Source organism: Giraffa tippelskirchi, chromosome 14, assembly GCF_054371585.1.
Source record: "Giraffa tippelskirchi isolate mGirTip1 chromosome 14, T2T-mGirTip1v1.2.pri, whole genome shotgun sequence".
In the NCBI taxonomy this organism is placed as follows: Eukaryota; Metazoa; Chordata; class Mammalia; order Artiodactyla; family Giraffidae; genus Giraffa; species Giraffa tippelskirchi.
The window spans coordinates 34,101,406-34,123,375 of record NC_137288.1 but is presented as its reverse complement, the minus strand read 5'-3'; the positions used below and the strand labels follow the sequence as shown (position 1 = coordinate 34,123,375).

The 21,970-nt window shown below is 42.9% G+C and overlaps 1 protein-coding gene and 1 long non-coding RNA gene across 4 annotated transcripts in view; one reads left to right on the top strand and one right to left on the bottom strand.

Annotated features, from left to right (window-relative positions):
* MOCOS (molybdenum cofactor sulfurase) overlaps positions 1-21,970 on the top strand; it is a 58,974-nt gene that overhangs the window by 28,806 nt on the left and 8,198 nt on the right. For both annotated transcript variants that reach the window (XM_081562398.1, XM_081562399.1), the window contains exons 8-12: positions 1,415-1,870; positions 7,074-7,236; positions 13,395-13,473; positions 15,117-15,241; positions 20,219-20,324. In XM_081562398.1, the coding sequence (XP_081418524.1) occupies positions 1,415-1,870; positions 7,074-7,236; positions 13,395-13,473; positions 15,117-15,241; positions 20,219-20,324 (929 nt within the window). The remainder of the gene's footprint in view (positions 1-1,414; positions 1,871-7,073; positions 7,237-13,394; positions 13,474-15,116; positions 15,242-20,218; positions 20,325-21,970) is intronic.
* LOC145534582 (uncharacterized) lies at positions 14-20,467 on the bottom strand. 2 transcript variants are annotated; one of them, XR_014074773.1, is made up of 3 exons: positions 20,354-20,467; positions 17,280-17,551; positions 14-86 (listed from the first exon to the last, which is right to left on the bottom strand). It is a non-coding gene; the product is annotated as an uncharacterized LOC145534582 (long non-coding RNA). The 2 variants fall into 2 exon arrangements; XR_014074774.1 differs by lacking the exon at positions 14-86 and adding an exon at positions 17,004-17,071.

The following is a 21,970-nucleotide window of genomic DNA, read 5'->3' as shown; positions in this document are numbered from 1 at the left end:
CCAATGCTAGCACCTCATCTTCACCAGAGGCTGGACCCATGTCTGGGGTCAGGGCTGGTCTTCGGGTTCATTTCTCTGAGCCCGCCCTGTGAACATGCAAAGAAAAAAGGGTCAACAAAGTTAGAAAATGCTTCAAGATAGTGACTCCATGCCAGGCATTTTTTTAGTTTGAGGACAAAGATTCAAAGGCAGTAGAGGACGTTTTTGTTTGTTTTTATAAATTCAGAATGTGACTTTTACCGGGGACAAGCCAGTGTGAAAATGTGCTCACACATGCAGAGGGTCCTTAACTAGTTTAGTCTTGCCAGAGTGAAATCTGCAAGCTAGAAGTCCCTCATCCTCTGGCAGAGTGAGGAGAGGAACTTTTCCAGCGGGCATTCTGCATTTCCCAGGTCCCCACCCTTCCTGCACTTCCCTGAGGTGAGGTTTGTCACTTCAAGGTATATTTTATTTTGAGCCACTTCATAAGACTAGTTCGAGTGGCAAAAAGCCTAATTTATATCAGAATAGTTTATAAATTGTTTCTTTTGGCTGCCACTAAATAATGAATATATTAGATCCCAACCACCCATGAACTGTGTTCTGCTTAAAAAGAGAGAGGGAGTCTCAGAACACAAATGAATGCAATTCCAGATATGATATTGAACTGAGGAATGCCATGGACCCATCTCTTTGGGTATCTGACTTGGGTTCAGCTCTGAGGAGGTAGGCTGCTGCAGCAGTGACCGATACCAGGCAGCGGGGCTTGGAGAGGCTTGGGGACTTCCTGCTTTTCTTTCCCTAACTCCTGGCCGGGCACTTAACGCTGCCTTTGGCTTTCATTATAGGCTTGGGCTGGTTGTTCCTTGGGGCAGCATCTCTGTCTTGCCCTTTTGTCAAAAGGCAGCTGCAGAGGATACAGGCCTCCCTTTGATTCTGAGGAAGTCTAAAAGGCATGGCCAGCAAGCTCTCCTCCCGCTTCAGCCCTGGGTAGATCAAGGAGCTGAGCCATCTGTGCTTCTGAAACTTCGGTCTGTCTTTTGATGCTGCTATGGGTCAGCATTGTGTATATGGCTCTGGTAAATGCTTTACGTGAACAATTGCTTTTAAACTTAGAAAAAAACATATTTATTTATTTGTTTATTTATTTATGTTGAAATATAGTTGATTTACAGTGTTGTGCCTTTTAAACTTTGTAATGGCCTCTTGAGATTGGCATAGATCCCCATTGACAGTGAGCCGCATGGAACTGTGTGCTTGCTACACTCTGCATGCTTGTGGAATGATGGCTGAGGCTCGCAGCTCTTCTTAGTGTTGCAGTTCTTTTTTCCTGGTTTAATTTTATCTTCTATTATCGACAGAAATTGTTTTACAGAATGGTTTCTGGTCCATCGTGAGGAATATTCACTCCGGCTGACTTGTTTCTTTCTTCTAGGCTGGTCACATCTGCGGAGACAATGTGGACCTCATAGATGGGCAGCCGACGGGCTCTGTGAGGATTTCTTTTGGATACATGTCCACGCTTGAGGATGCCCAGGCCTTCCTCAGGTTCATCATAGCAACCCAACTGCGCCCGTCTCATGGCCAGTGTCTCCCGCTGGCCACCCCCAGGGAGGCTAGAGCCCTGCCAGAAGACAGCGAGGCTCAGAACGCCGTGCCTGCCACCTGGGCCAGAGGTAGCCCCTCACCTCAGGAAGATGCTGCCCCACACTCCGGGGTTTGGAACAACTCACCCGCTGCTGTGGACGCAGAGGGTCTGTGTCCGCCCCTGCTGGAGGCCCCCAGAACCCAGCAGACCGCTTCAGAGAAAGCTGCTGACGTCTCGGATGGGATGTCACATGTCATCACCAACCTTTACCTCTACCCGATCAAGTCCTGTGCAGCCTTTGAGGTAAGGGTTTCAGTGGCAGCTAAAAAGATGGCTTCTTTTGTGTTTACTTTATAGTATTTTTTGATAAAGCAAAGAAAAAAAGTTCAGGAAGTGAAGAGAAGCATGCAGAAAATAAAAACTTTAGTACCTGCAGCACACAGGCTCAGTGGTTGCAGTTCCCAGGCTCTGGAGCACAGACTCAGTAACTGTGACCCAGGGGCTTAGTTGCTCTACAGCATGTGGGACCTTCCCAGACCAGGGATCAAACCCACATCCCCCGGGTTGGTAGCAGATTCTTATTGACTGCTCCACCAGAGAAGTCCTCATTCTGCCTTTCTTGGTTTGGGCTGACTTTTGACCATGACTCTGCTTACGGGAATCCCCAAGAGGACCCTATTTCTGGGTGTGACTGCCTAATTACTGTTGATAGTTATGGATGTAACTTTCATGCAGAAGCATTTTACATACTTTGGTTCATTTGATCCTCAAAACAATAATATGAGGTGCTAGGTAATATCATCCCTATTGTATAGATATGGAACCTGGAGGATATTGAGGTTAAGCACTCTGCCTAGGTCATGACCCCCTAATAAATGATAGGGAAAGGATTTGAACCCGGGTCTACTGACTCCTTGGGTCCACGCTCTCCTGAGTCCATCTGCTTAGCTCTCCCTGTGGAAGTGAACTACATAATGTCTGCAAACAAGCTGGCCTGGCAGTCACCCGACCCGGGAGATGGAAGTGCTTGCCTTGGTTGGCCAGCTGGCCTTTTCCCCTCCTGCAGTGTTCGAACTTCCTATGAGACTGTCTTTCTTTGATATGTGTGTGTCCCAAGTCCCAGGCGAAGTCCCAACCTCCTGAGCCTCTGGGATTACAGGCTCCCTAGCTCCTCGTTGGATATTCTCCTCGTTGGATATTCTTCTTGGAGAAGAACAAGCAAGTTCTTCTCCACTCCTGAGTGGAGGCAGGTGAGGAGTATCAGGACTCTGTTTTCTCAGATGAGTCTTGTCCTGTAGAATAGCCATGCTGCACAGAAACACAGCAGGAATCAGTGTCCCATTTTACAGACGAAGACACTGAGACTCAGCAAGGTTTCATATTTTGCTAAGTCTTCCGTCCATCTGCTCATTCAGAAACTATACACTGAGTACCTGCTACCTGCTGGGCCTGCACCTGTGTTGCAGTGATGAGCAAAATGGAAATGGTTCCTTCCCTCAGGTGGCGCAGTATCTCAGGAGGAAAACAGACACTTTACAACACACACACATCTCTCTCTCTCTCTCTCTGTCTATCTATCTGTCTGTCTACTTACCTATCATTTATCTGTCTATCCATTCATACCATGATTTCACACTGATACCTCCAATTCCAATCCAACACCACAGGGTTTATTTAGCCATCCTCTGCTCTTGTAAATCCTGTGAGAAACCTGGCTCCCGTTGCCCTCAGTGAATACTTACTTGCTCAAATCCTTCCGTAACCCAACCCCCAGCTGCAACAGCTGAAAGCTTACCATTCACATGCCAACACAGACATGGTGGCTGAAAGCTTGCCCCAGACAAAGAGGAAAAAGGAAGGCAGAAGCCAGTAAATTCAATGTTTAGGTGGCAATTCACAGGCTAGAAAATGGTAGACATGTTCCAACAAGTGGGTGTAAGGAACAGCGACTGGCCTGAGACTTTGCCCCCCTAGCAAGCTTACAACCAAGCCTGCCTCAGTGTCTTGGATGCTGACAAGAGACATGAGATTCCATGGGGATTCCCTGGTGGTCCAGAGGTTAAGACCCTGCATTTCCAAAGCGGGGGATGCAGCGTTAGGATCTTGCATGCCGGGGAGGGGGCGAGATTCCTGGGTCAGAGATAAAAGGCTGCTACTCACAGCCTGCAGGCAGCAAGAGCTTCACGTTTGTGTTGCTTTTCTTTGCCCCCAAGTCCCAAGAGAAGATCCAGAGGGACCCCAGTGGATGCTCTGCTCATATTTGGGAGCCCCTAACTCAGGAAACCTCTTTCATAATAGGATGCCAGCCAAGCTGTGTAGTCCTCAGTCAGGGAGGAGCTGTTACCTTTGTGATACTGGGCTGTGAGCAAACCTTCCCTCTACTCCAGAGGGTTGTATAGTTGTTCACTATACAAACATCCTTCACAGGAGAGTCTAGAACAGAGGACAGTTTGTGCTTCTGCTTGTTAAAACAGACATATAGAAATGAGAAGTCCATGGAGAAATGCCACCCAATAATAGATTATCTTCTAAAAAGTTATTTGTAATTCAAAACATGCTCTCCGAAAGAAATAGTGACTTAGTGGTGGATTCCGGGCTTAGCCCCTAGTATTGCTGAACTCAAGGGCTCTGCCAGCAGAAGCAGTCATGTGTCTATGGGGAGAGGATGTCTGATACACAAGACAAGCGAAGGGCAGAGGTAAAGGGATTAACATCTGTGGATCATCTGTTACATTCAGTTGCTTTACATTTTATACATTGTTTTGGTTTTCACCTAATCCTATGATAATAATGTCCATTTTATATAACACATGACAGAGCCAAGGCTCAGGAAGGTGGTAAGTTGTCCAAAGCTGATAACTGACGGAGATGAGATCTAAGCCCAGGTTTGTCAGTCCTCAAAGTGTCTACCCCACCCCACCCCCAACTGCACCACGTTTCTGCTTCTTGGGTCCAGGGCTCCCCTGGCTGGAGGAGCAGTTTCCCTTCACATTTTTCCTCCTTGAGATCTGTACCCTGCTCCCCCCAGACCTGAAGCTCCTCTCCTTCACTTCCTTCCCCTGAAGCCTCAGTCTTCAACTCAGGTCCTTCCCTTGAGCACCCACCCCAAAGTGCCCCTGATTAAATATTCTTCCCTTTCATCATTACACCTGATTGAAGTTTTCAGACTCCTTTGGGTGGTTGACTTGAGTGCTCAGAGGAAAACAGAAGGGTGAAATTGATGCTTGCACAGTTGTGCAAGAATGTTGGTCTCTTAATCATAATAGTATTTCAAAAGCAGTGGGTGGTGCACACCCTTCTTTAACAAACAGCTGGCTCCAGAAGAGCCCCCCTGGGTGGGACTTCTGCACAGGCAGTGCTGAAAGCAGCAGGTGTAACCTGTGGACAAAACTGCAAAGACCTGGTCCCACACTATTGAAATTTCATTGTTTTTCCCCTAATGTGCTTTTTGTGTTCTGGATCCCATCCAGAACACCACGTTACATTTAGCTCTCATGTCTCCTTAGGCTCCTCGGGGGCTATACCAGTTCCTTAGACTTTCCCTGTTTTCAGAACCTTGATTGTTTTAAGGAATACTGGTCGAGTATTTGTTAGAATATCCATCAGTTTGTTTTTGTCTGATGTCTTTCTGAGAATTAGACTGGGGTTTGGGGTTTTACGGCAGGAGGACCACAGAGATAAAGTTCTCATTTTATCATGTCAGGGTACATATTGTCATTGTGGCTTATCACTACTGATGTTAACTTGGGTCTCATAGTGTTTGCCAGCTTTCTTCACTGTACAGTTCCCCCTCCACCCACTCCCATGCTGTACCCTTTAGAGGCAAGTGACTAAGGGTAGCCCGAGAGGGGGCCATTTACATCAATAATTTGGAATTATTCTATATGAGAGATTTGACCTTTCTATTTCATCATTTATTTATATCAGTGTGGACTCATGGGTATTTATTTTATATTTTAGATTATAATCCAATACTGTGTGTATATGTGTTAGTCGCTGTCGTGTCTAAGGCTTTGTGACCCCATGGACTGTAGCCCGCCAGGCTCCTCTGTCCATGGAATTCTCCAGGGAAGAATACTGGAGGGGGTTGCCATTCCCTTCTCCAGGGGACCTTCCCAACCCAGGGATTGAACCCTGGTGTCCTGCACTGCCGGCAGATTCTTTACCATCTGAGTAACCAGGGAAGCCCAATCCAATATTACATTATTATTGTTGTTCAAATGTTTCTGTTTTTTTTCCATTGAACATGTTTTCAGTTAACTCCTGCATCCCTTTGATGTACCTCCCTCATTTTGCTTTTCGAGAACTTCCTTACTTTTCCAGCACTACAGGGTACTCTTGGCTCATCTTGTATATTTCCTGACCTAGCCCTAGAATAAACCATTTCTCCAAGAAGTCCTGGTTGTTTTTATTGGAGAATGGTATTAAGTGCAAGATCTGGGCACTGGGCATAATTTATATTTTAATTTTGCAGAAATATGAAGAATTGAGGAATATACATATTTTATACACTTAAAATGGATCAACCCAGTGACCATTTTGGTGGAGCCACAATTTGTGCAAGAAACAAGTCTATATTACCAGGATATGCCTGTTCAGGCACCCACCACTGTGGAAGGGCACACAGAAGGAGCAGCAGAGACCTGTGGGGAGGGAAGTGGGACACAGGGTGGGGCAGAGACCTGCTCTCCACGTCCCTGCTAGGCTCACATGTTACCCACTCAAGAAGCAGGTTGAAGTAGGCAAGGATGGAAACTGGATCTGGAGGGTAAATGGAAGGTACCTTGATCCCATAGTCTCCTTTGCATTGTCTTCTTCTTCTTTTTAAATATTTATTTATTTGGCCGCGTCAGGTTGTAGTTGAGGCACACGAGTTCTCTGATGTGTGATGTGGCATCTTTGGTTGCAGCACATGGGCTTCCCAGGTGGTTCTAGTGGTAAAGAATCTGCCTGCCAATGCAGGAGACACAAGAGACGTGGGTTCGATCCCTGGGTTGGGAAGATCCCCTTTAGAAGGAAATGTCAACCCACTCCAGTATTCTTGCCTGGAGAATTCTATGGATAGAGGAGCCTGGCGGGTTACAGTCCATGAGGTCTTAAAGAGTTGGACATGACTGAGCACACACACACACATGGACTCTCTACTCCTGGAAGGTGCTCAGGCTCAGTAATTGCGGTTCACAGGCATTCTAGTTGTGGCATGAAGGCTCCAGAGGGAGGGCTCAGTAGTTGAGGTGCAAGCACTTAGCCGTTGTGAGGCACATGGGATCTTAGTTCCTTGACCAGGGATTGTACCTGCATCTCTTGCATTTCAAGGTGGATTCTTAATCACAAGACCACCAGGAAAGTCCTTGTCTTCTTTGTTTCCTTCTCTTCCACACTTTATTTCTTCAAGAGTCTGTGCTGAATTCCTGAAGTCCATCTGCATCTGTGCAGCCCCTGTACAATACATGAGAAGATCCTTTTTGAGGAGCGCTGGCTTCAAATACACTGGCTTTTTTTTTAGGTGACCAGGTGGCCTCTAGGAAGTCAAGGGCTGCTGTATGACCGAAGCTGGATGGTTGTGAATCACAACGGCATTTGCCTGAGTCAGAAACAGGAGCCCCGGCTCTGCCTGATCCAGCCCTTCATTGACCTGCAGCGGAGGATCATGGTCATCAAAGCCCAAGGTCTGAAAACGGGGTTCATTTTTACAGAGTAGTTGTCAAGAGTAGCTTTATTCTCATAAACTAAAACCATGGCTTTTCCTCTACTAAATATTAAAATATTCCAGAAGGAAGTGAAAAGATGTCTAGAACAGACAACAGGAAGTTTTGTTCCTCTTGTGTTTTTTGTTTTGTGTGTGTGTGGAGGGTATTTCTGGGAAAAGGTAACATCTGACCATCCAATCAAAAAGTAAAGAGGTGTCGATTTTGAAATTACATGTTGTCCTTTCACTTACATTAGTTTTACTTCCTTCACTCTTCATAGGTTCTGCAAGCTTTAATTCTTCTTTGTGGATTTTTATTAGGAACTGTCTTAATACATATGAATGTAGACCAGCTCTGTCCAGTGGACCCTTATGTGATGATGGAAATATTCAACATCTTCATCGTGCTGTTTGGTAGCCATCAATCCGATGTGGTTACTGAGTTCGTGTAATGTGACTAGCAGGATGCTGGAGCTAAACTTTCAACTTTATTTAATTAATTTAAATCACTACATGTAGTGGCTACAGTGGCGGACAGCACAAATGTGAAGAACAACATAATGCATACTTACATCATCCAATTTTAACAAACTTAGCATTTGGCCACATTTGCTTCAATTTCTCCTCCTCCCCATACCTCTCCCCTCTTATTACCCACCTCCTTTCTCCCTTTGCCACATCCTCTTTCTCCTCCTCCTCCTTTTAAGAAATAAAAACATTACAGATATAGATGAAAATCCCTCTGTGTTCTCACTCCTTCTTCTGCACTCCACCTACCATTTACAGAATATTCCAGTTTCCCTCCTAACTTATAGCTATACTTTTGTGATATATCCCATTTCTGTATATTCAGTGATTGTGTTTCTTGATGGTAGGTATTCCATTCTGTTCCAGTGGTTTATTAAACTTGGAAGAAAAGCTATGACCAACCTGGACAGCATATTAAAAGGCAGAAACATTACTTTGCTGGCAAAGGTCCATATAGTCAAAGCTATGGTTTTTCCAGTAGTTGTGTACAGATGTGAGATTTGGACCATAAAGAAGGCTGAGTGCCCAGGAATTGATGCATTTGAAGTGTGGTTTTTGGAGAAGACTCTTGAGAGTCCCTTGGACTGCAAGGAGATCCAGCCAGTCAATCCTAAAGGAAATCAGCCCTGAATATTCATTGGAAGGACTGATGCTGAAGCTGAAGCTCCAATACTTTGATGACCTGATGGGAAGAGCCGATTCATTGGAAAAGACCCTGATGCTAGGTAAGATTGAAGACAGGAGGAGAAGGGGACGACAGAGGATGAGTGGTTGGATGGCATCACCGACTCGATGGACATGAGTTTGAGCAAGCAACAGGAGATGGTAAAGGACAGGGAAGCATGGTGTGCTGCAGTCCATGGGGTCACAAAGAGTCGGACACTACTGAGAGACTGAAAAACAACAATAACTGATAGGGCTTGTCCTTCTACCTCATGCTTCCAAATAGTCTTGACCATTCTTGGCCTTTTGTTCTCTGTATGAATTTTAACACATGCACACAATTGAATACTCACTCCCATAATCAAGATATAAAACAAGAAACAAAACCACAGAAAACTCCTTCATGCTATCCCTTTTCAGTCTCTCTTTTCCCCCTCCTTAACACCCGGCGGTCAAAGCTCTATCAGTATGGCTTTTTTTTTTAATATACCCTTTAAAAAATTATCACTGTTAGTTTTTTTTGAGGATATTATATAAATGTAAACACACAATCTGTGACCTTTTGATGTTGGCTTCTTTCTCTCAGCATGATGCCTTTAAGTCCCATCTAAGTTATTGCATGAATCAGTAGTTTATTCTTTTTTTATTATTGAGTAGTATTCCATTGTATGGACATATCAGAGTCTGGTATGTTTTCCTTTTATCTACTGAACGACATTTGAGTTGTTTCTAGTTTTGAGCAATTATGAATAGAGCTGCTCTTAACATTCATGTACAGGTTTTTGGGTGCTCAGAAGTTTTCATTTCTGAGAATAAATACTAGGAGGTGATTGTAGGGTCATATAGTAAGGGTAATTAACCTTTAAAAGAAACTTCCAGACCATTTTCTGGAATATATTGTTTTCATTCCCACCAGTAATGTATGAGAGTTCTAGCTGCTCCACATCTGGTCAGTTTTTGTCAGTGTTTTTGTTTTATTTATTTTAATAGGTGTGTAATGGCATCCCATCATGATTTTAATTTGGTTTCCCTACTGGCTAATGATGTTAAGCATCTTTTGATGTCCTTACTTGCTCTCTGTATGTTTATTTTGACCCATAGATTATAGTTCAGTTCAGTTCAGTTCAGTCGCTCAGTCGTGTCCAACTCTGCAACCCCATGAATTGCAGCATGCCAGGCCTCCCTGTCCATCACCAACTCCCGGAGTCCACCCAAACCCATGTCCATCGAGTCGGTGATGCCATCCAACCATCTCATCCTCTGTCGTCCCCTTCTCCTCCCACCCCCAATCCTACCCAGCATTAGGGTCTTTTCCAATGAGTCAACCCTTCGCATGAGGTGGCCAAAGTATTGGAGTTTCAGCTTCAACATCAGACCTTCCAATGAACACCCACGATTGATCTCTTTTAGGATGGATTGATTGGATCTCCTTGCAGTCCAAGGGACTCTCAAGAGTCTTCTCCAACACCACAGTTCAAAAGCATCAATTCTTCGGAGCTCAGCTTTCTTCACCGTCCAACTCTCACATCCATACATGACCATTGGAAAAACCATAGCCTTGACTAGACGGACCTTTGTTGGCAAAGTAATGTCTCTGCTTTTAAATATGCTATCTAGGTTGGTCATAACCTTCCTTCCAAGGAGTAAGTGTCTTTTAATTTCATGGCTGCAATCACCATCAGCAGTGATTTTGGAGCCCCCCCAAAAAAGTCTGACACTGTTTCCCCATCTATTTTCCATGAAGTGATGGGACCAGATGCCATGATCTTAGTTTTCTGAATGTTGAGCTTTAAGTCAACTTTTTCACTCTCTTTCACTTTCATCAAGAGGCTCTTTAGTTCTTCTTCACTTTCTGCCATAAGGGTGCTGTCATCTGCATATCTGAGGTTATTGATATTTCTCCCATCAATATTGATCCCAGCTTGTGTTTCTTCCAGCCCAGCATTTCTCATGATGTACTCTGCATATAAGTTAAATAAGCAGGGTGACAATATACAGCCTTGACATACTCCTTTCCCGATTTGGAACCGGTCTGTTGTTCCATGTCCAGTTCTAACCGTTGCTTCCTGACCTGCATACAGGTTTCTCAAGAGACAGGTCAGATGGTCTGGTATTCCCATCTCTTTCAGAATTTTCCACAGTTTATTGTGATCCACACAGTCAAAGGTTTTGGCATGGTCAATAAAGCAGAAATAGATGTTTTTCTGGAACTCTCTTGCTTTTTCGATGATCCAGCGGAGGTTGGCAATTTGATCTCTGGTTCCTCTGCCTTTTCTAAAACCAGCTTGAACATCTGGAAGTTCACAGTTCATGTATTGCTGAAGCCTGGCTTGGAGAATTTTGAGCATTACTTTACTAGCGTGTGAGACAAGTGCAATTGTGCGGTAGTTTGAGCATTCTTTGGCATTGCCTTTCTTTGGGATTGGAATGAAAACTGACCTTTTCAGTCCTGTGGCCACTGCTGAGTTTTCCATATTTGTTGGCATATCGAGTGCAGCACTTTCACAGCATCATCTTTCAGGATTTGAAATAGCGCAACTGGAATTCCATCACTTCCACTAGCTTTGTTCGTAGTAATGCTTTCTAAGGCCCACTTGACTTCACATTCCAGGATGTCTGGCTCTAGGTGAGTGATCACACCATCGTGATTATCTGGGTCGTGAAGATCTTTTTTGTACAGTTCTTCTGTGTATTCTTGCCACCTCTTAATATCTTCTGCTTCTGTTAGGCCCATATCATTTCTGTCCTTTATTGAGCCCATCTTTGCATGAAATGTTCCCTTGGTATCTCTAATTTTCTTGAAAAGATCTCTAGTCTTTCCCAACCTGTTGTTTTCCTCTATTTCTTTGCATTGATCGCTGAGGAAGACTTTCTTATCTCTCTTTGCTATTCTTTGGAACTCTGCATTCATATGGGAATATCTTTCCTTTTCTCCTTTGCTTTTTGCTTCTCTTCTTTTCCCTGCTATTTGTAAGGCCTCCTCAGACAGCCATTTTGCTTTTTTGCATTTCTTTTCCATAGATTACAGAAGTGTGTTAATTTCTATATATTTGGAGATGTTCTTGTTTTCATTCTGTTATTGATTTTTAGTTTAATTCCCTTTACCTCTCCAAAAGAGAGTGCTTACTTTGTAGATTTTAAATTCATTAAAATTTGTTAAGGTTTGGCTTATAACCAAAGATGTAATTTATTGCTATGAGTGTTCCATGTATACTTGAGAGGAATGTGTATTCTGTTGTTGGTTGGAGTGTTCTATAGATGTCAGCTATATCCACTTTGTTGATCAGTATTGCTGTTTTTCTATATACCTGCTGACTTTTTATGTATTTCCTACTAGTTCTGTTAATGACTGAAAGAAGAATGTTGAAATCCTCAACTGTAATTGTAGATTTGTCCATTTTCTCCTTAGTTCTGTTAGTTTTTGTTTCATATAGTATTATTGACTTCTTGGTGAATTGTTCCCTCTTTAAACAATGTTATTCTTTATGTATCATAATTTTCTTTGTTCCAAAGTTTGAAGTGTGAACTTCTTTGTCTGTTACAAATCCAGCCATTCAGCTCTGTTTCGGTTAGTGTTTGCATAACATATCATTTTCCACCTTTTTATTTCTTCTTGCCTGATCAATATTTATATAACATTCCACAAAATGTATTCATTTAAACTATACCATTCAATTATTATTATTCTTGTATATTTACAATCATCACCACAATAAACTTTAGAACACTTTTTCATCATCCTACATGAGAAAGCCCATACCCACTAGCAGTCACTTCCTATTCCCAACCTCATCCCCAGTCCCTGGCACTACTAATCTACTTTTTGTCTCTATGGATTTGCCTGTTCTGGATGGTTCATGTAATTCGGATCATACAATATGTGACTGACTTCTTTCACTTAGCGTAATGTTTTTAAGGGTCATCATACTGTTGAATAATTAGACATACTTATTTTTTTTATCCACTTACCAGTTGATGGATATTTAGATTGTTTCCACTTGTGGTTATTATGAATAATGCTGCTATGAACATTTATGTGTAAATTTTTCAAAATTTACTTATTTTTAATTGAAAGATAATTGCTCTACAGTATTGTGTTGCTTTCTACCCAACATCAACATGAATCTGTATGGCTGGAGGGCACAGGTTGGCCACAGAGGAGGTATCCAGAGAGAAGGGCCACCATGAATTCTGCTCAGGCGTCTTTGCTTCAGGACTTTCCTTGTATTTTTAATAACTCATGAAGGATGAGAAGGCATGCAGAGTGGCAGCATGCCTCAGCTGTTCCAGCCTTTATCAACAGTCTTACACTCTTCAGTGGCCTTGGATCAATTTCCTCTAGTCTCTTCTGCATATTTTATTCTAAGTTTATATACATATGTTATGTGCTCCTTTGTATGTATAATGTATATAAAAACTTTTTAAAAAAGAAGCACTTCCCAACTCCACTGACATGGTAACAGTTTTTTGTTTTTTTTTTTAGTGCTAATGATGATTGATTCAGGAATCCAGTTTGATGCTGACTCCTAGGAGCTAGGAGAATTGACACTCTATGCTGACATCCTTACAGAGCAAGCCTTCCTGCTAGCCTGTCTGTTTCTAGAGAATCTAGGTAGCTTAGAGAGCAATGACGTCAGGATGTGGAGTCATCCAGAGAGAGAGACATCTTTCAAAGGAATTCACAGCATCGCAGGGGCTATGGATGTGACTGCCCCAGTGCAGGGTCTCCCATGAGAAAGCTGCTCAGTGCACCTGCTGTTGATGGTGCTGACAATGATGAAGAGAATCTCTGTGTTATAAACAGATTTCTAAGACCCAGCCACTTATTTGATTCAACCAATTGCCCAGCTCATTAATTCTTATATATTTCAGAATAATGGACTTTAAAAACATATATTTGTTCTTCTTTGCATGATGATAAATTTGTCTCTAACCTTTGTTCATTAGGGATGGAGCCTATAGAGGTACCTCTTGAGGAGAACAGTGAGCAGGTTCAGATTTGCCAAAGCAAAGTCTGTGCAGACAGGTGAGGCTGTGGCAGGTGAAACTCTCAGGGAAGGGAAGAACAAAACCTCACTTTGTAGACATTCTCTCTGGTGCTTTGAAAGATGCACCTAAGTCCATTTTCATTATATCAAGCACTCATGGTTCCCAGTATAAGAAGCCTGAGCTCACACTATCCAAAAAGCTTTATTAACCAGAAAATGCCAGTCCTCTCAGATGCAGCTACATGAAACCAGGGATAAATAATTGCAGACTCAGACAGTAAAGAATCTGCTTTGTAGTACAAGAGTTGTGACTCGATCCCTGGGTCAGGAAGATCCTCTGTAGAAGGGAATGGCAACCCACTCAGTATTCTTCCCTGGAGAATTCCATGGACAGAGGAGCCTGGTGGGCTACAGTCCATTGGGTCTCAAAGATCAGACATGACAGAGTGACTAACGCCTTCACTTCCACTGAAATGACTGTATTTCTCTCCATGGAAGATTTGCTATAGTAACTTTCCAAAATATTCACCCAAAATTCATTGCTCTGATTGAAATGTGCTTTGATGAGTGTTTAAATCTGCACAAGAACTGGCAAGAGGGTGCAGAGTGTGCTTACCCCATGGGCCTCCAGCACGGCCAGGGCCCACGATGCCCAATTGTGTAGAGCACCATCCTCACACTATCACCCTCCCACCTTTCCTGAGCATGTACATAGCCCTTTGTCATCCCAGTGTGACCCAGAGGTGCTAACAGCTTGAGTCCAGTTTGGATGTGTGTAGCATAAGTGTTTGACATATCACTTCACGACTTGTTCACAGTGCAGAAGGAAATGTACTCTGATCAGCACTATGCATATCACAATTTCCTGAGCATAAATGTACCTGCTGACTGCTTTATTGTGTTCATTAATAGTCAGTTGGCATTTTAAAAGCCTTCTACTAGTATATGAATCACTGCTGCTGCTGCTGCTGCTAAGTCGCTTCAATCGTGTCTGACTCTGTGCGACCCCATAGACGGTAGCCCACCAGGCTCTGCCATCCCTGGGATTCTCCAGGCAAGAACACTGGAGTGGGTTGCCATTTCCTTCTCCAATGCATGAAAGTGAAAAGTGAAAGTGAAGTCACTCAGTCGTGTCCGACTCTTCACGACCCCATGGACTGCAGCCTACCAGGCTCCTCTGTCCATGGGATTGTCCAGGCAAGAGTACTGGAGTGGGGTGCCATTGCCTTCTCCTATGAATCACTAGTGAACTGTGAAGTTGATAATTTTTGTATGAATCACTAGTGAACTGTGAAGTTAATAATTTTTGTTTTTGGGGGGTTTATTGGTTAGGGTATTAGATGGGATTGGGACCCACAATCAGAAAATTTGTATTCCACGTGTTTTCTGGTTGAGATTAGGTTTAGGTTTAGGTAAAAGGAGAGGTTGGAAGAGAAATTTCTAAAGCTTTTAATTTGATCTGAAAACTTTGTAAAAGGCACAAATCTCAGGCCTTCCCATGCCTTGGAAATTTCTCTGCAGCTTCCTAAGCACACCTGTCACTTTAGGTGTCTATATTGCTGGGGACTTCATTATATTCTATTATATTCTGTTATATTGTACTGTATAACATTTTGCTATTTCAGTTACTTAAAGGAATACTACATAACATTCGCCATCCTTCCTTTTTCTTTTTTGCCAGGGTAAACACATATGATTGTGGAGAAAAAATTTCCAGCTGGCTGTCAAAGTTTTTTGGCCGTCCCTATCATTTGATCAAACAAAGTTCAGACTTTCAGAGAAATGCAAAGAAGAAACATGGCAAAGGTATTACATTTTGGGTTGCTTCTTAGGGGACAGGACCTTGGACTCACCCTTGCAGACATGAACATCAGTCCACAAAATGGATTGACAGGGTAATCTGCTCATGAAGTGGGGGTGGTAGGCCTTTGGCAGACAGGTGCTGAGGTGACCCTGCAGGTCAGCAGGACCCATGCATGGTCTTCAGACTGACCCGGAGGAGACTGAGGTGGGCTTGCAGGCTCCGCTCAAGCTCTCTGCCTCAGTCCTGCATGTTTAGAAAAATGGGTTAGTTTTTTTTTTTTTTTTTAAATAAAAACATTGGTAGCTTGTTATATCCTAAGAAAATCTGGATTTCTAGTCTTGGCCCTGACGCCAAGTGGTTGTGAGACTTTGGCAAATCCTTGAACCTCATGGTGTTGAAATTCTGCAGACCTCAATTACTTAGATTTAAGGGTTTTGACAGTTTTTCCTGCCGTAGGCTGTTGTGAACATAAAATGAGACTTTAGAGAAGAAAGTACTTTGAGGTAACAGTACTGTATGTGAAGAGTGAGCTTTCAGGTATCTGTTCCAATGTCGCCTTCTCAGGGGACCCTTGCCTGACTGCCCTCCTGTGAACTAGAGCCCCCTCTTGAACCTCCCAGCTCATTCCCTGTTTTATTTTTCTCTGTGGCTTTTTTTTTTTTTTAAATCTTTTGGTTGTGCCACAGACCATGTGGGATCTTAGTTCCCTGACCAGAGATTGAGCCTTCACCCCTTGCACTGGCAGCGTGAAGTCTTAATCATTGGATCACCAGAGAGGTCCCTCTGTGGCACGTTTCACACCCTATAAGGCAAACATTTTACTCGGTTATCCTGTTTATGTTCTGCCTTCCCTCTGCTAGATCATAAACTCTGTGAGGGAAGGATTTTTCTCTGCTTTGTTCAGTGCTTTGTCTTCAGTGTTTAGAACAGACCTGGCACATAGTAGTTGCTCAGTAAGTACTAGATGACTAAATCAATGGACTGGATAGTTGCTACATTCCTAATCTGGGCAGGAATGACCTGGCATTGTCACTAGGAATATTCCAGGCAGAGAGAGGCAAGAAGATTGCTGAAGATTACTGGCAGGGCTTGGCATTTCATGGACTCAGGGAAGGGTTTAGGAGGGTGGGATGTGGGTAGGGGGATGATGGGGTGGAGCTGGGGAGATGAGATAAACGTGCTGCTGAGTCAGAAGCACTGTCTTGTGGGTGGGAGACTCATTGACGAATTCTATACTGGGGAGTTTCATGATGCTGCTTGTATCAGAAAGACATCCTTGGTGAGGTGTGGAGGCTGCGATGGAGAGAGAGAAGAAGGAAGCAAAGAGGTCAGGCAGGCGGCTCTGACTGTCCTGATGGGAGATGGAACCTGGGCAGGTGAAGGGGGCAGCAGAGTGAATCTGTTGCCTGCTCGATACAGGATCAGGGAGTGTCAGCTTGTGAACATTATACTTCAAGGATGCCATTTATGGTGGTGTGGTCTCCAGTGGTCTGGGTCTAGGTCTCTGAACACTTAAATTTTTTAAACTACACTACCTCTTTATATTGTCACCTAAATTTTTTAAAAGTAGTTTACGCAGTTGCCAAGAATGTGATTTCCAGCATATTGCACATATTCAGGCTTACCTTGGAAATACTGTGGGTTCAGTTTCAGACCACCACAAAAGGAAGTCACAATTTTTTTGGTTTTCCAGTGCATATAAAAGTTATGTTTATACTCTACCATAATCTATTAAGTATGTAATAACATTAAGTCTAAAAATCAGTGTACATACCTTAATTAAAAATACTTTAGCCTTCAGCAAGTCATAGTCACATCAAAGATCACATAACCTAGGAACATATATCATATAACATAGTAACATCACAGATCACCATAACTAATACAATAATGAAAAAGATTGAAACATTGCAAGAACTACCAAAATGCAACACAGAGACATGAAGTGAGCAAATGCTGTTGGTGCTGTTGGGAAAACGGTGCAGTAGACTTGCTTGATGCAGGGTTGCACAAACCTTCAATTTATAAAAAGTATCGTACCTGCAAGGTACCTGTGAGGTTCGATGAAGGTGGAATTCAATAAAACGAAGTTTGTGCATGCTGTGAGCTAAGTTGCTTCAGTCATGTCCAACTCTTTTGAAACCCCATGGACTGGAGGCCACCAGGCTCCTCTGTCTGTGGGATTCTCCAGGCGAGGATATTGGAGTGGGTTGCCATGTCCTCCTCCAGAGGATTTTCTAGATCCAGGAATCGAACCTATGTCTCTTTAAGTCTGCTGCATTGGCAGGCGGGTTCTTTACTACTAGCGCCACCTGGGAAACGCAAAACAAAGTACACTTGTGGTCATTAAAATGAAAACTCGTATTTTGCCCTTTTAAATATGAGCCAGTGGAATCTCATTATCATAATAATTTGATTCTTAGGAGTAGTCATTAAAAATATGTATATGAACAAACTGGTTTTTTTGGTTTGTTTGCTTTTTTGCCCCACCTCAACGCATGCAGGATCTTAGTTCCACAACTAGGGATCTAACCCATACCCCCAGCAGTGGATCAGTAGGGAAATCCTGAAAAACTATTTTTAATGTACAGAAATTGTCTTTCTTTCCTTTTCCTTCTTCAGCTTGGATTGCCATTCCACTTCCTTGATAGAATTTTATCTTAGTGTTATATATTTTAGGTTTGAAAAATCTTTCCTTGATCACCCTATCATATTTACCTGAAACTAAAATGATATATGAATTGAAATGCATAAAATTTTTTAAAGTTTACTGTGATCGTAGAGCCTCAGTGTTAGGACATTTTTTCCAGGTTGAGTTCTTATCATGATTTTTAGTAATTTTTTTTAATCAACACAGTTGATCAAAGCAATAAAAAGTATATTATAAAATTTGAAAAATAGCTATTAAACATAAAGAGAAAAAATAGTGGAAAATGAATCTCTTAATGAGATGACTGGCTGCCCATGATTAATTCCCGTGTCCATGAACAGCTATCATCTACAATCAGAATAGCTGGTGCTGGACATTGGTTATCTTGTGAAGAATCTAATTTAAGTCAATAAAGAGTTGGGGATGAAAGAGTTTGATTAGCGTGCTGTCACTCAAACCTTTCTTCTGAGGCACAGGGATCTAACATCAGGATGCCTTTAATCATCTGTCACTTGACAACTTAATTAGTTCTGGCAGTTTTGTGGTTAGCAAAGAATTGGAAGCCATCCGACCTACAGGAGACTCATTCACCCACACTTGAGAGACTTTTATTTTCTCAGCACAGACTCCAGGGCTGTGAATGGGGCTTTTGTTTTCCACCCAGGAGATTTTTAGCCCCAGGGGTAATATGCCACAGGAAAGGTGAGGTCTTTCCCAGTGAAGGGTGAGGAGGGCCTTTTGTGAGCACCTCGCTGCTCTGATGAGCTGTTCTAGCAAAGAAGCCATGGAGGTAGAGAACCTGTAAGTGATTCTCTTGGCACTATCCATTCTTAGGTACTCTGGCATCCACAGGCCTGAATCTGAAACAGCTGTCTAGGTTTTGGTCCAGGCAACCCTTTCATGTCAATATCTTGTATAATGACAGCAATGGCGCACCCAACAAGTGGCCAATCAAAGCTGGATGACAGGTTGAGGCAGTTCTGCATGGCTTTGATATTTTTTTCCACTCCTTTTTTTTTCTTTTCTGTAGTTTTAAAACTTGTCTTATTTATATATATCTAAGGCCAATATTGGGCTTCCCTAGTGGCTCAGTGGTGAAGAATCCACCTGCCAATGCAGTGGACGTGGCTTTGATCCCTGGTCCAGGAAGGTCCCTTGGAGAATGAGATGGCAACCCACTCTAGTATTCTTTCCTGGAAAATCCCATGGACAGAGGAGCCTGGTGGGCTATAGTCCTTGGGGTCACAAAGAGTTGGATGCAACTTAGTGACTGAACAACAACAAAGTCAATATTACAAACTTTGCCAAGGGCAAAACCCAGCTTTTCCTTAACTAGATTCCCTGACTAGATACAGATCTTCCTGGGCCCAAGACCCTCATCAAGGTCCTTCTTTCTTGGGGAAGAGCCCCCCTACTTCCCCACAGCTCCATCTCTTCTCGAAATGTTGCCTCCAAGTCTCTTTTGCTTGAACAATGTAACATCAGCATTTTATTATTTTTTCTAGATTATTAACAGAATCTTCTAGGAGCTAATTTTCTTTCCATTTGAGTTATGCTTTGAACATTTTTATTATTCCCATGGGCACCAATTTTTCCCTTATAGAAATAATCTATGTTACTTAAAAATGCAAGTCAATAGAAGCACAATTCATTTGCATTCCAAGAAAGCAACTCTTCTTTTCTTTTAAAATTTATTTAATTTTAATTTTTGAATTTAGTATTATTGACATACAACATTATATTAGTTGCAGGTGTATGAAATAATAATCTGATATTTGTATATATTGCAAAGTGATCATCACAAGTCTAGGTAACATCAGTCACCATACATAGTTACATTTTTTTTTTCTTTTGATAACAACTTTTAAGATTTACTCTCTTAGCAGCTTTCAAATAGGCAATACAGTGTTATTGCCACAGTATACATCACCCTCCCCAGGACTTATATATTTTGTGCTTGGATGTTTGTACCTTTTGATCCCCTTCACCCTATCACCCATCCCACCTCCTGCCTTTGGCAACCACCAACCTGCTCTATCTATGAGCTTGTTTTGTTATGTTTTGTTTGCTCGTTTTTTGTTTTTTTTTTAGATTCCACCTATAAGTGAGCTCATACAGAACTTATCTTTCTCTGTCTGACTTATTTCATTTAGCATAATGCCCTCAAGGTTTTTGCATGTTATTGCAAATGGCAAGATTTCATTTTTAATGGCTGAATAATATTCCATTGTGCATGTATTCCACATTTTCCTCATCTGTTTACCCATCAGTGGACACAGGTTGTTTCCCTGTCCAGCAGCCCTTCTTTTAAATACTCCATTCTTTTTAGATCAGTCTGCTCATACAACAGCCACCCTTTCTCTGGTGAATGAGGCACAGTATTTGTTGATAAACAGATCCAGTATTTTGGAACTTCAGCAGCAATTAAGCACCAGGTAAGATTCCTTTACTATTTGCTGTTTACCTTGGAAAAGAACCTGCCTTCAATGCAGGAAACCCAGGTCCGATCCCTGGGCTGTGAAGATCCCCTGGAGAAGGGAATGGCTACCCACTCCAGTATTCTTGCCTGGAGAATTCTGTGTACAGAGAAGCCTGGCGGGCTACAGTCCGTGAGGTCACAAAGAGTTGGTCATGACTGAGTGACTAACACTTCGGGAATAGCAGACACTTGCCCATGGGAGTGAGCCAGTCAGCTGCCTGGGGAGAAAAGATCCAAGAATCTTGAGTCCAGACCCTTCATTGAGAAACCAAGGTCCAGAGAAGTCACAAAACTTTTCAGGCCAATTTACCTTAATCTTTTAGAAGGTTCTCTTTTATCTTCCAGTGTCTTTCTTGATGCCCTCAAGATGCTTAGTGGAGAATCCCAACTCTCATTGTCTAGTCATTTCAGTTCCTAACTTTTGCTTTAATGGAATTGTCAACAATTTGACACAGTTGTTTTGCCCACGCTTCCACTGTTCTCTGGCCCCTAGGAGCCTTGCCCTACTTGCACGGTTTATTTTGAGTGAAAATAGCAGTTCTGCTTTTCAAGTTATAACTGTAGATGTCATTTGTATCATCAGACAGAACTAGCACCCTTGCCCGCTCACTCCCACCCAGAGATCTCCCAAGGACTTTGGAAAGGTCAGCTCCAGAAAGAGTCTTGGGTAGTTCAAACCCCCTCATTGTTCCTAAGAGGAAATTGAAATCCCAAGGTAATCAGACCATTGGGACAAAAAAAGCTATTATGTAAGAGACCGGCAGCTCATGCATGGTCCACACCTGTCTGTGCCCTGAGCCAGGCTCCTGTGACTCTCATGTGCCGTGTGGCCCTTGGCACCTGTGTGCGCACACACACACACGTACACATAAGCTTAATAAGAACAACAAAGATGGGCTTTTGTAGTAATTCCTGTTTATGTGTGTGCTCAGTCGCTCAGTTGTGTCCGACTCTGCTACCTTTATGGACTATAGCCCACCAGGCTCCTATGTTTGTGGAATTTTTCAGGCAAGAATGCTGGAGTGAGTTGCTATTTCCTACTCCAGGGGATCTTCCTGACTCAGGGATCAAACCTGCATCTCTTGTGCCTCCTGCATTGGCAGGTGGATTCTTTACCACTGTGTCACGTGGACTTCCCAATTCCTGTTTATAGTCATCGGCAAAAACAGACAATGGTGTTCCCTTGCTGAGGTCCAGCCTACTCTTTTTGGGAGCAGAAACGTAATGCATGGTCCCTGGGTGTTCCCTGAGTTTTCCCAGCACTGAGTGACCCTCTTTCTTAGGTGCCCAGAGCCCTGGAAGAATCAGGTTTGTGGTTTTTTGGATTTCTTGGTGTGGAAGAAGAAGAGGTGGCTTGATGCAGATCTGGTTCCCATCAGCTGGTCTAGTGAAAAGCTGACAAGTGGTGGGTGGTAGGAAGGACAGGTGATCAAAGATAAGAGAAACAGCCTGTGGTTAGTACATGGTGAGCATCCCTGGTTCTGTTTTCGAATTTGGTGGATGCTCTTGTATACATACTGTTGCTGATAGCTTTTAGACATAAAACTCTCCCTTTTATAAAGCACAAAGGAGGGCTTATCACCTGGAGGGTAAATCCAGGAT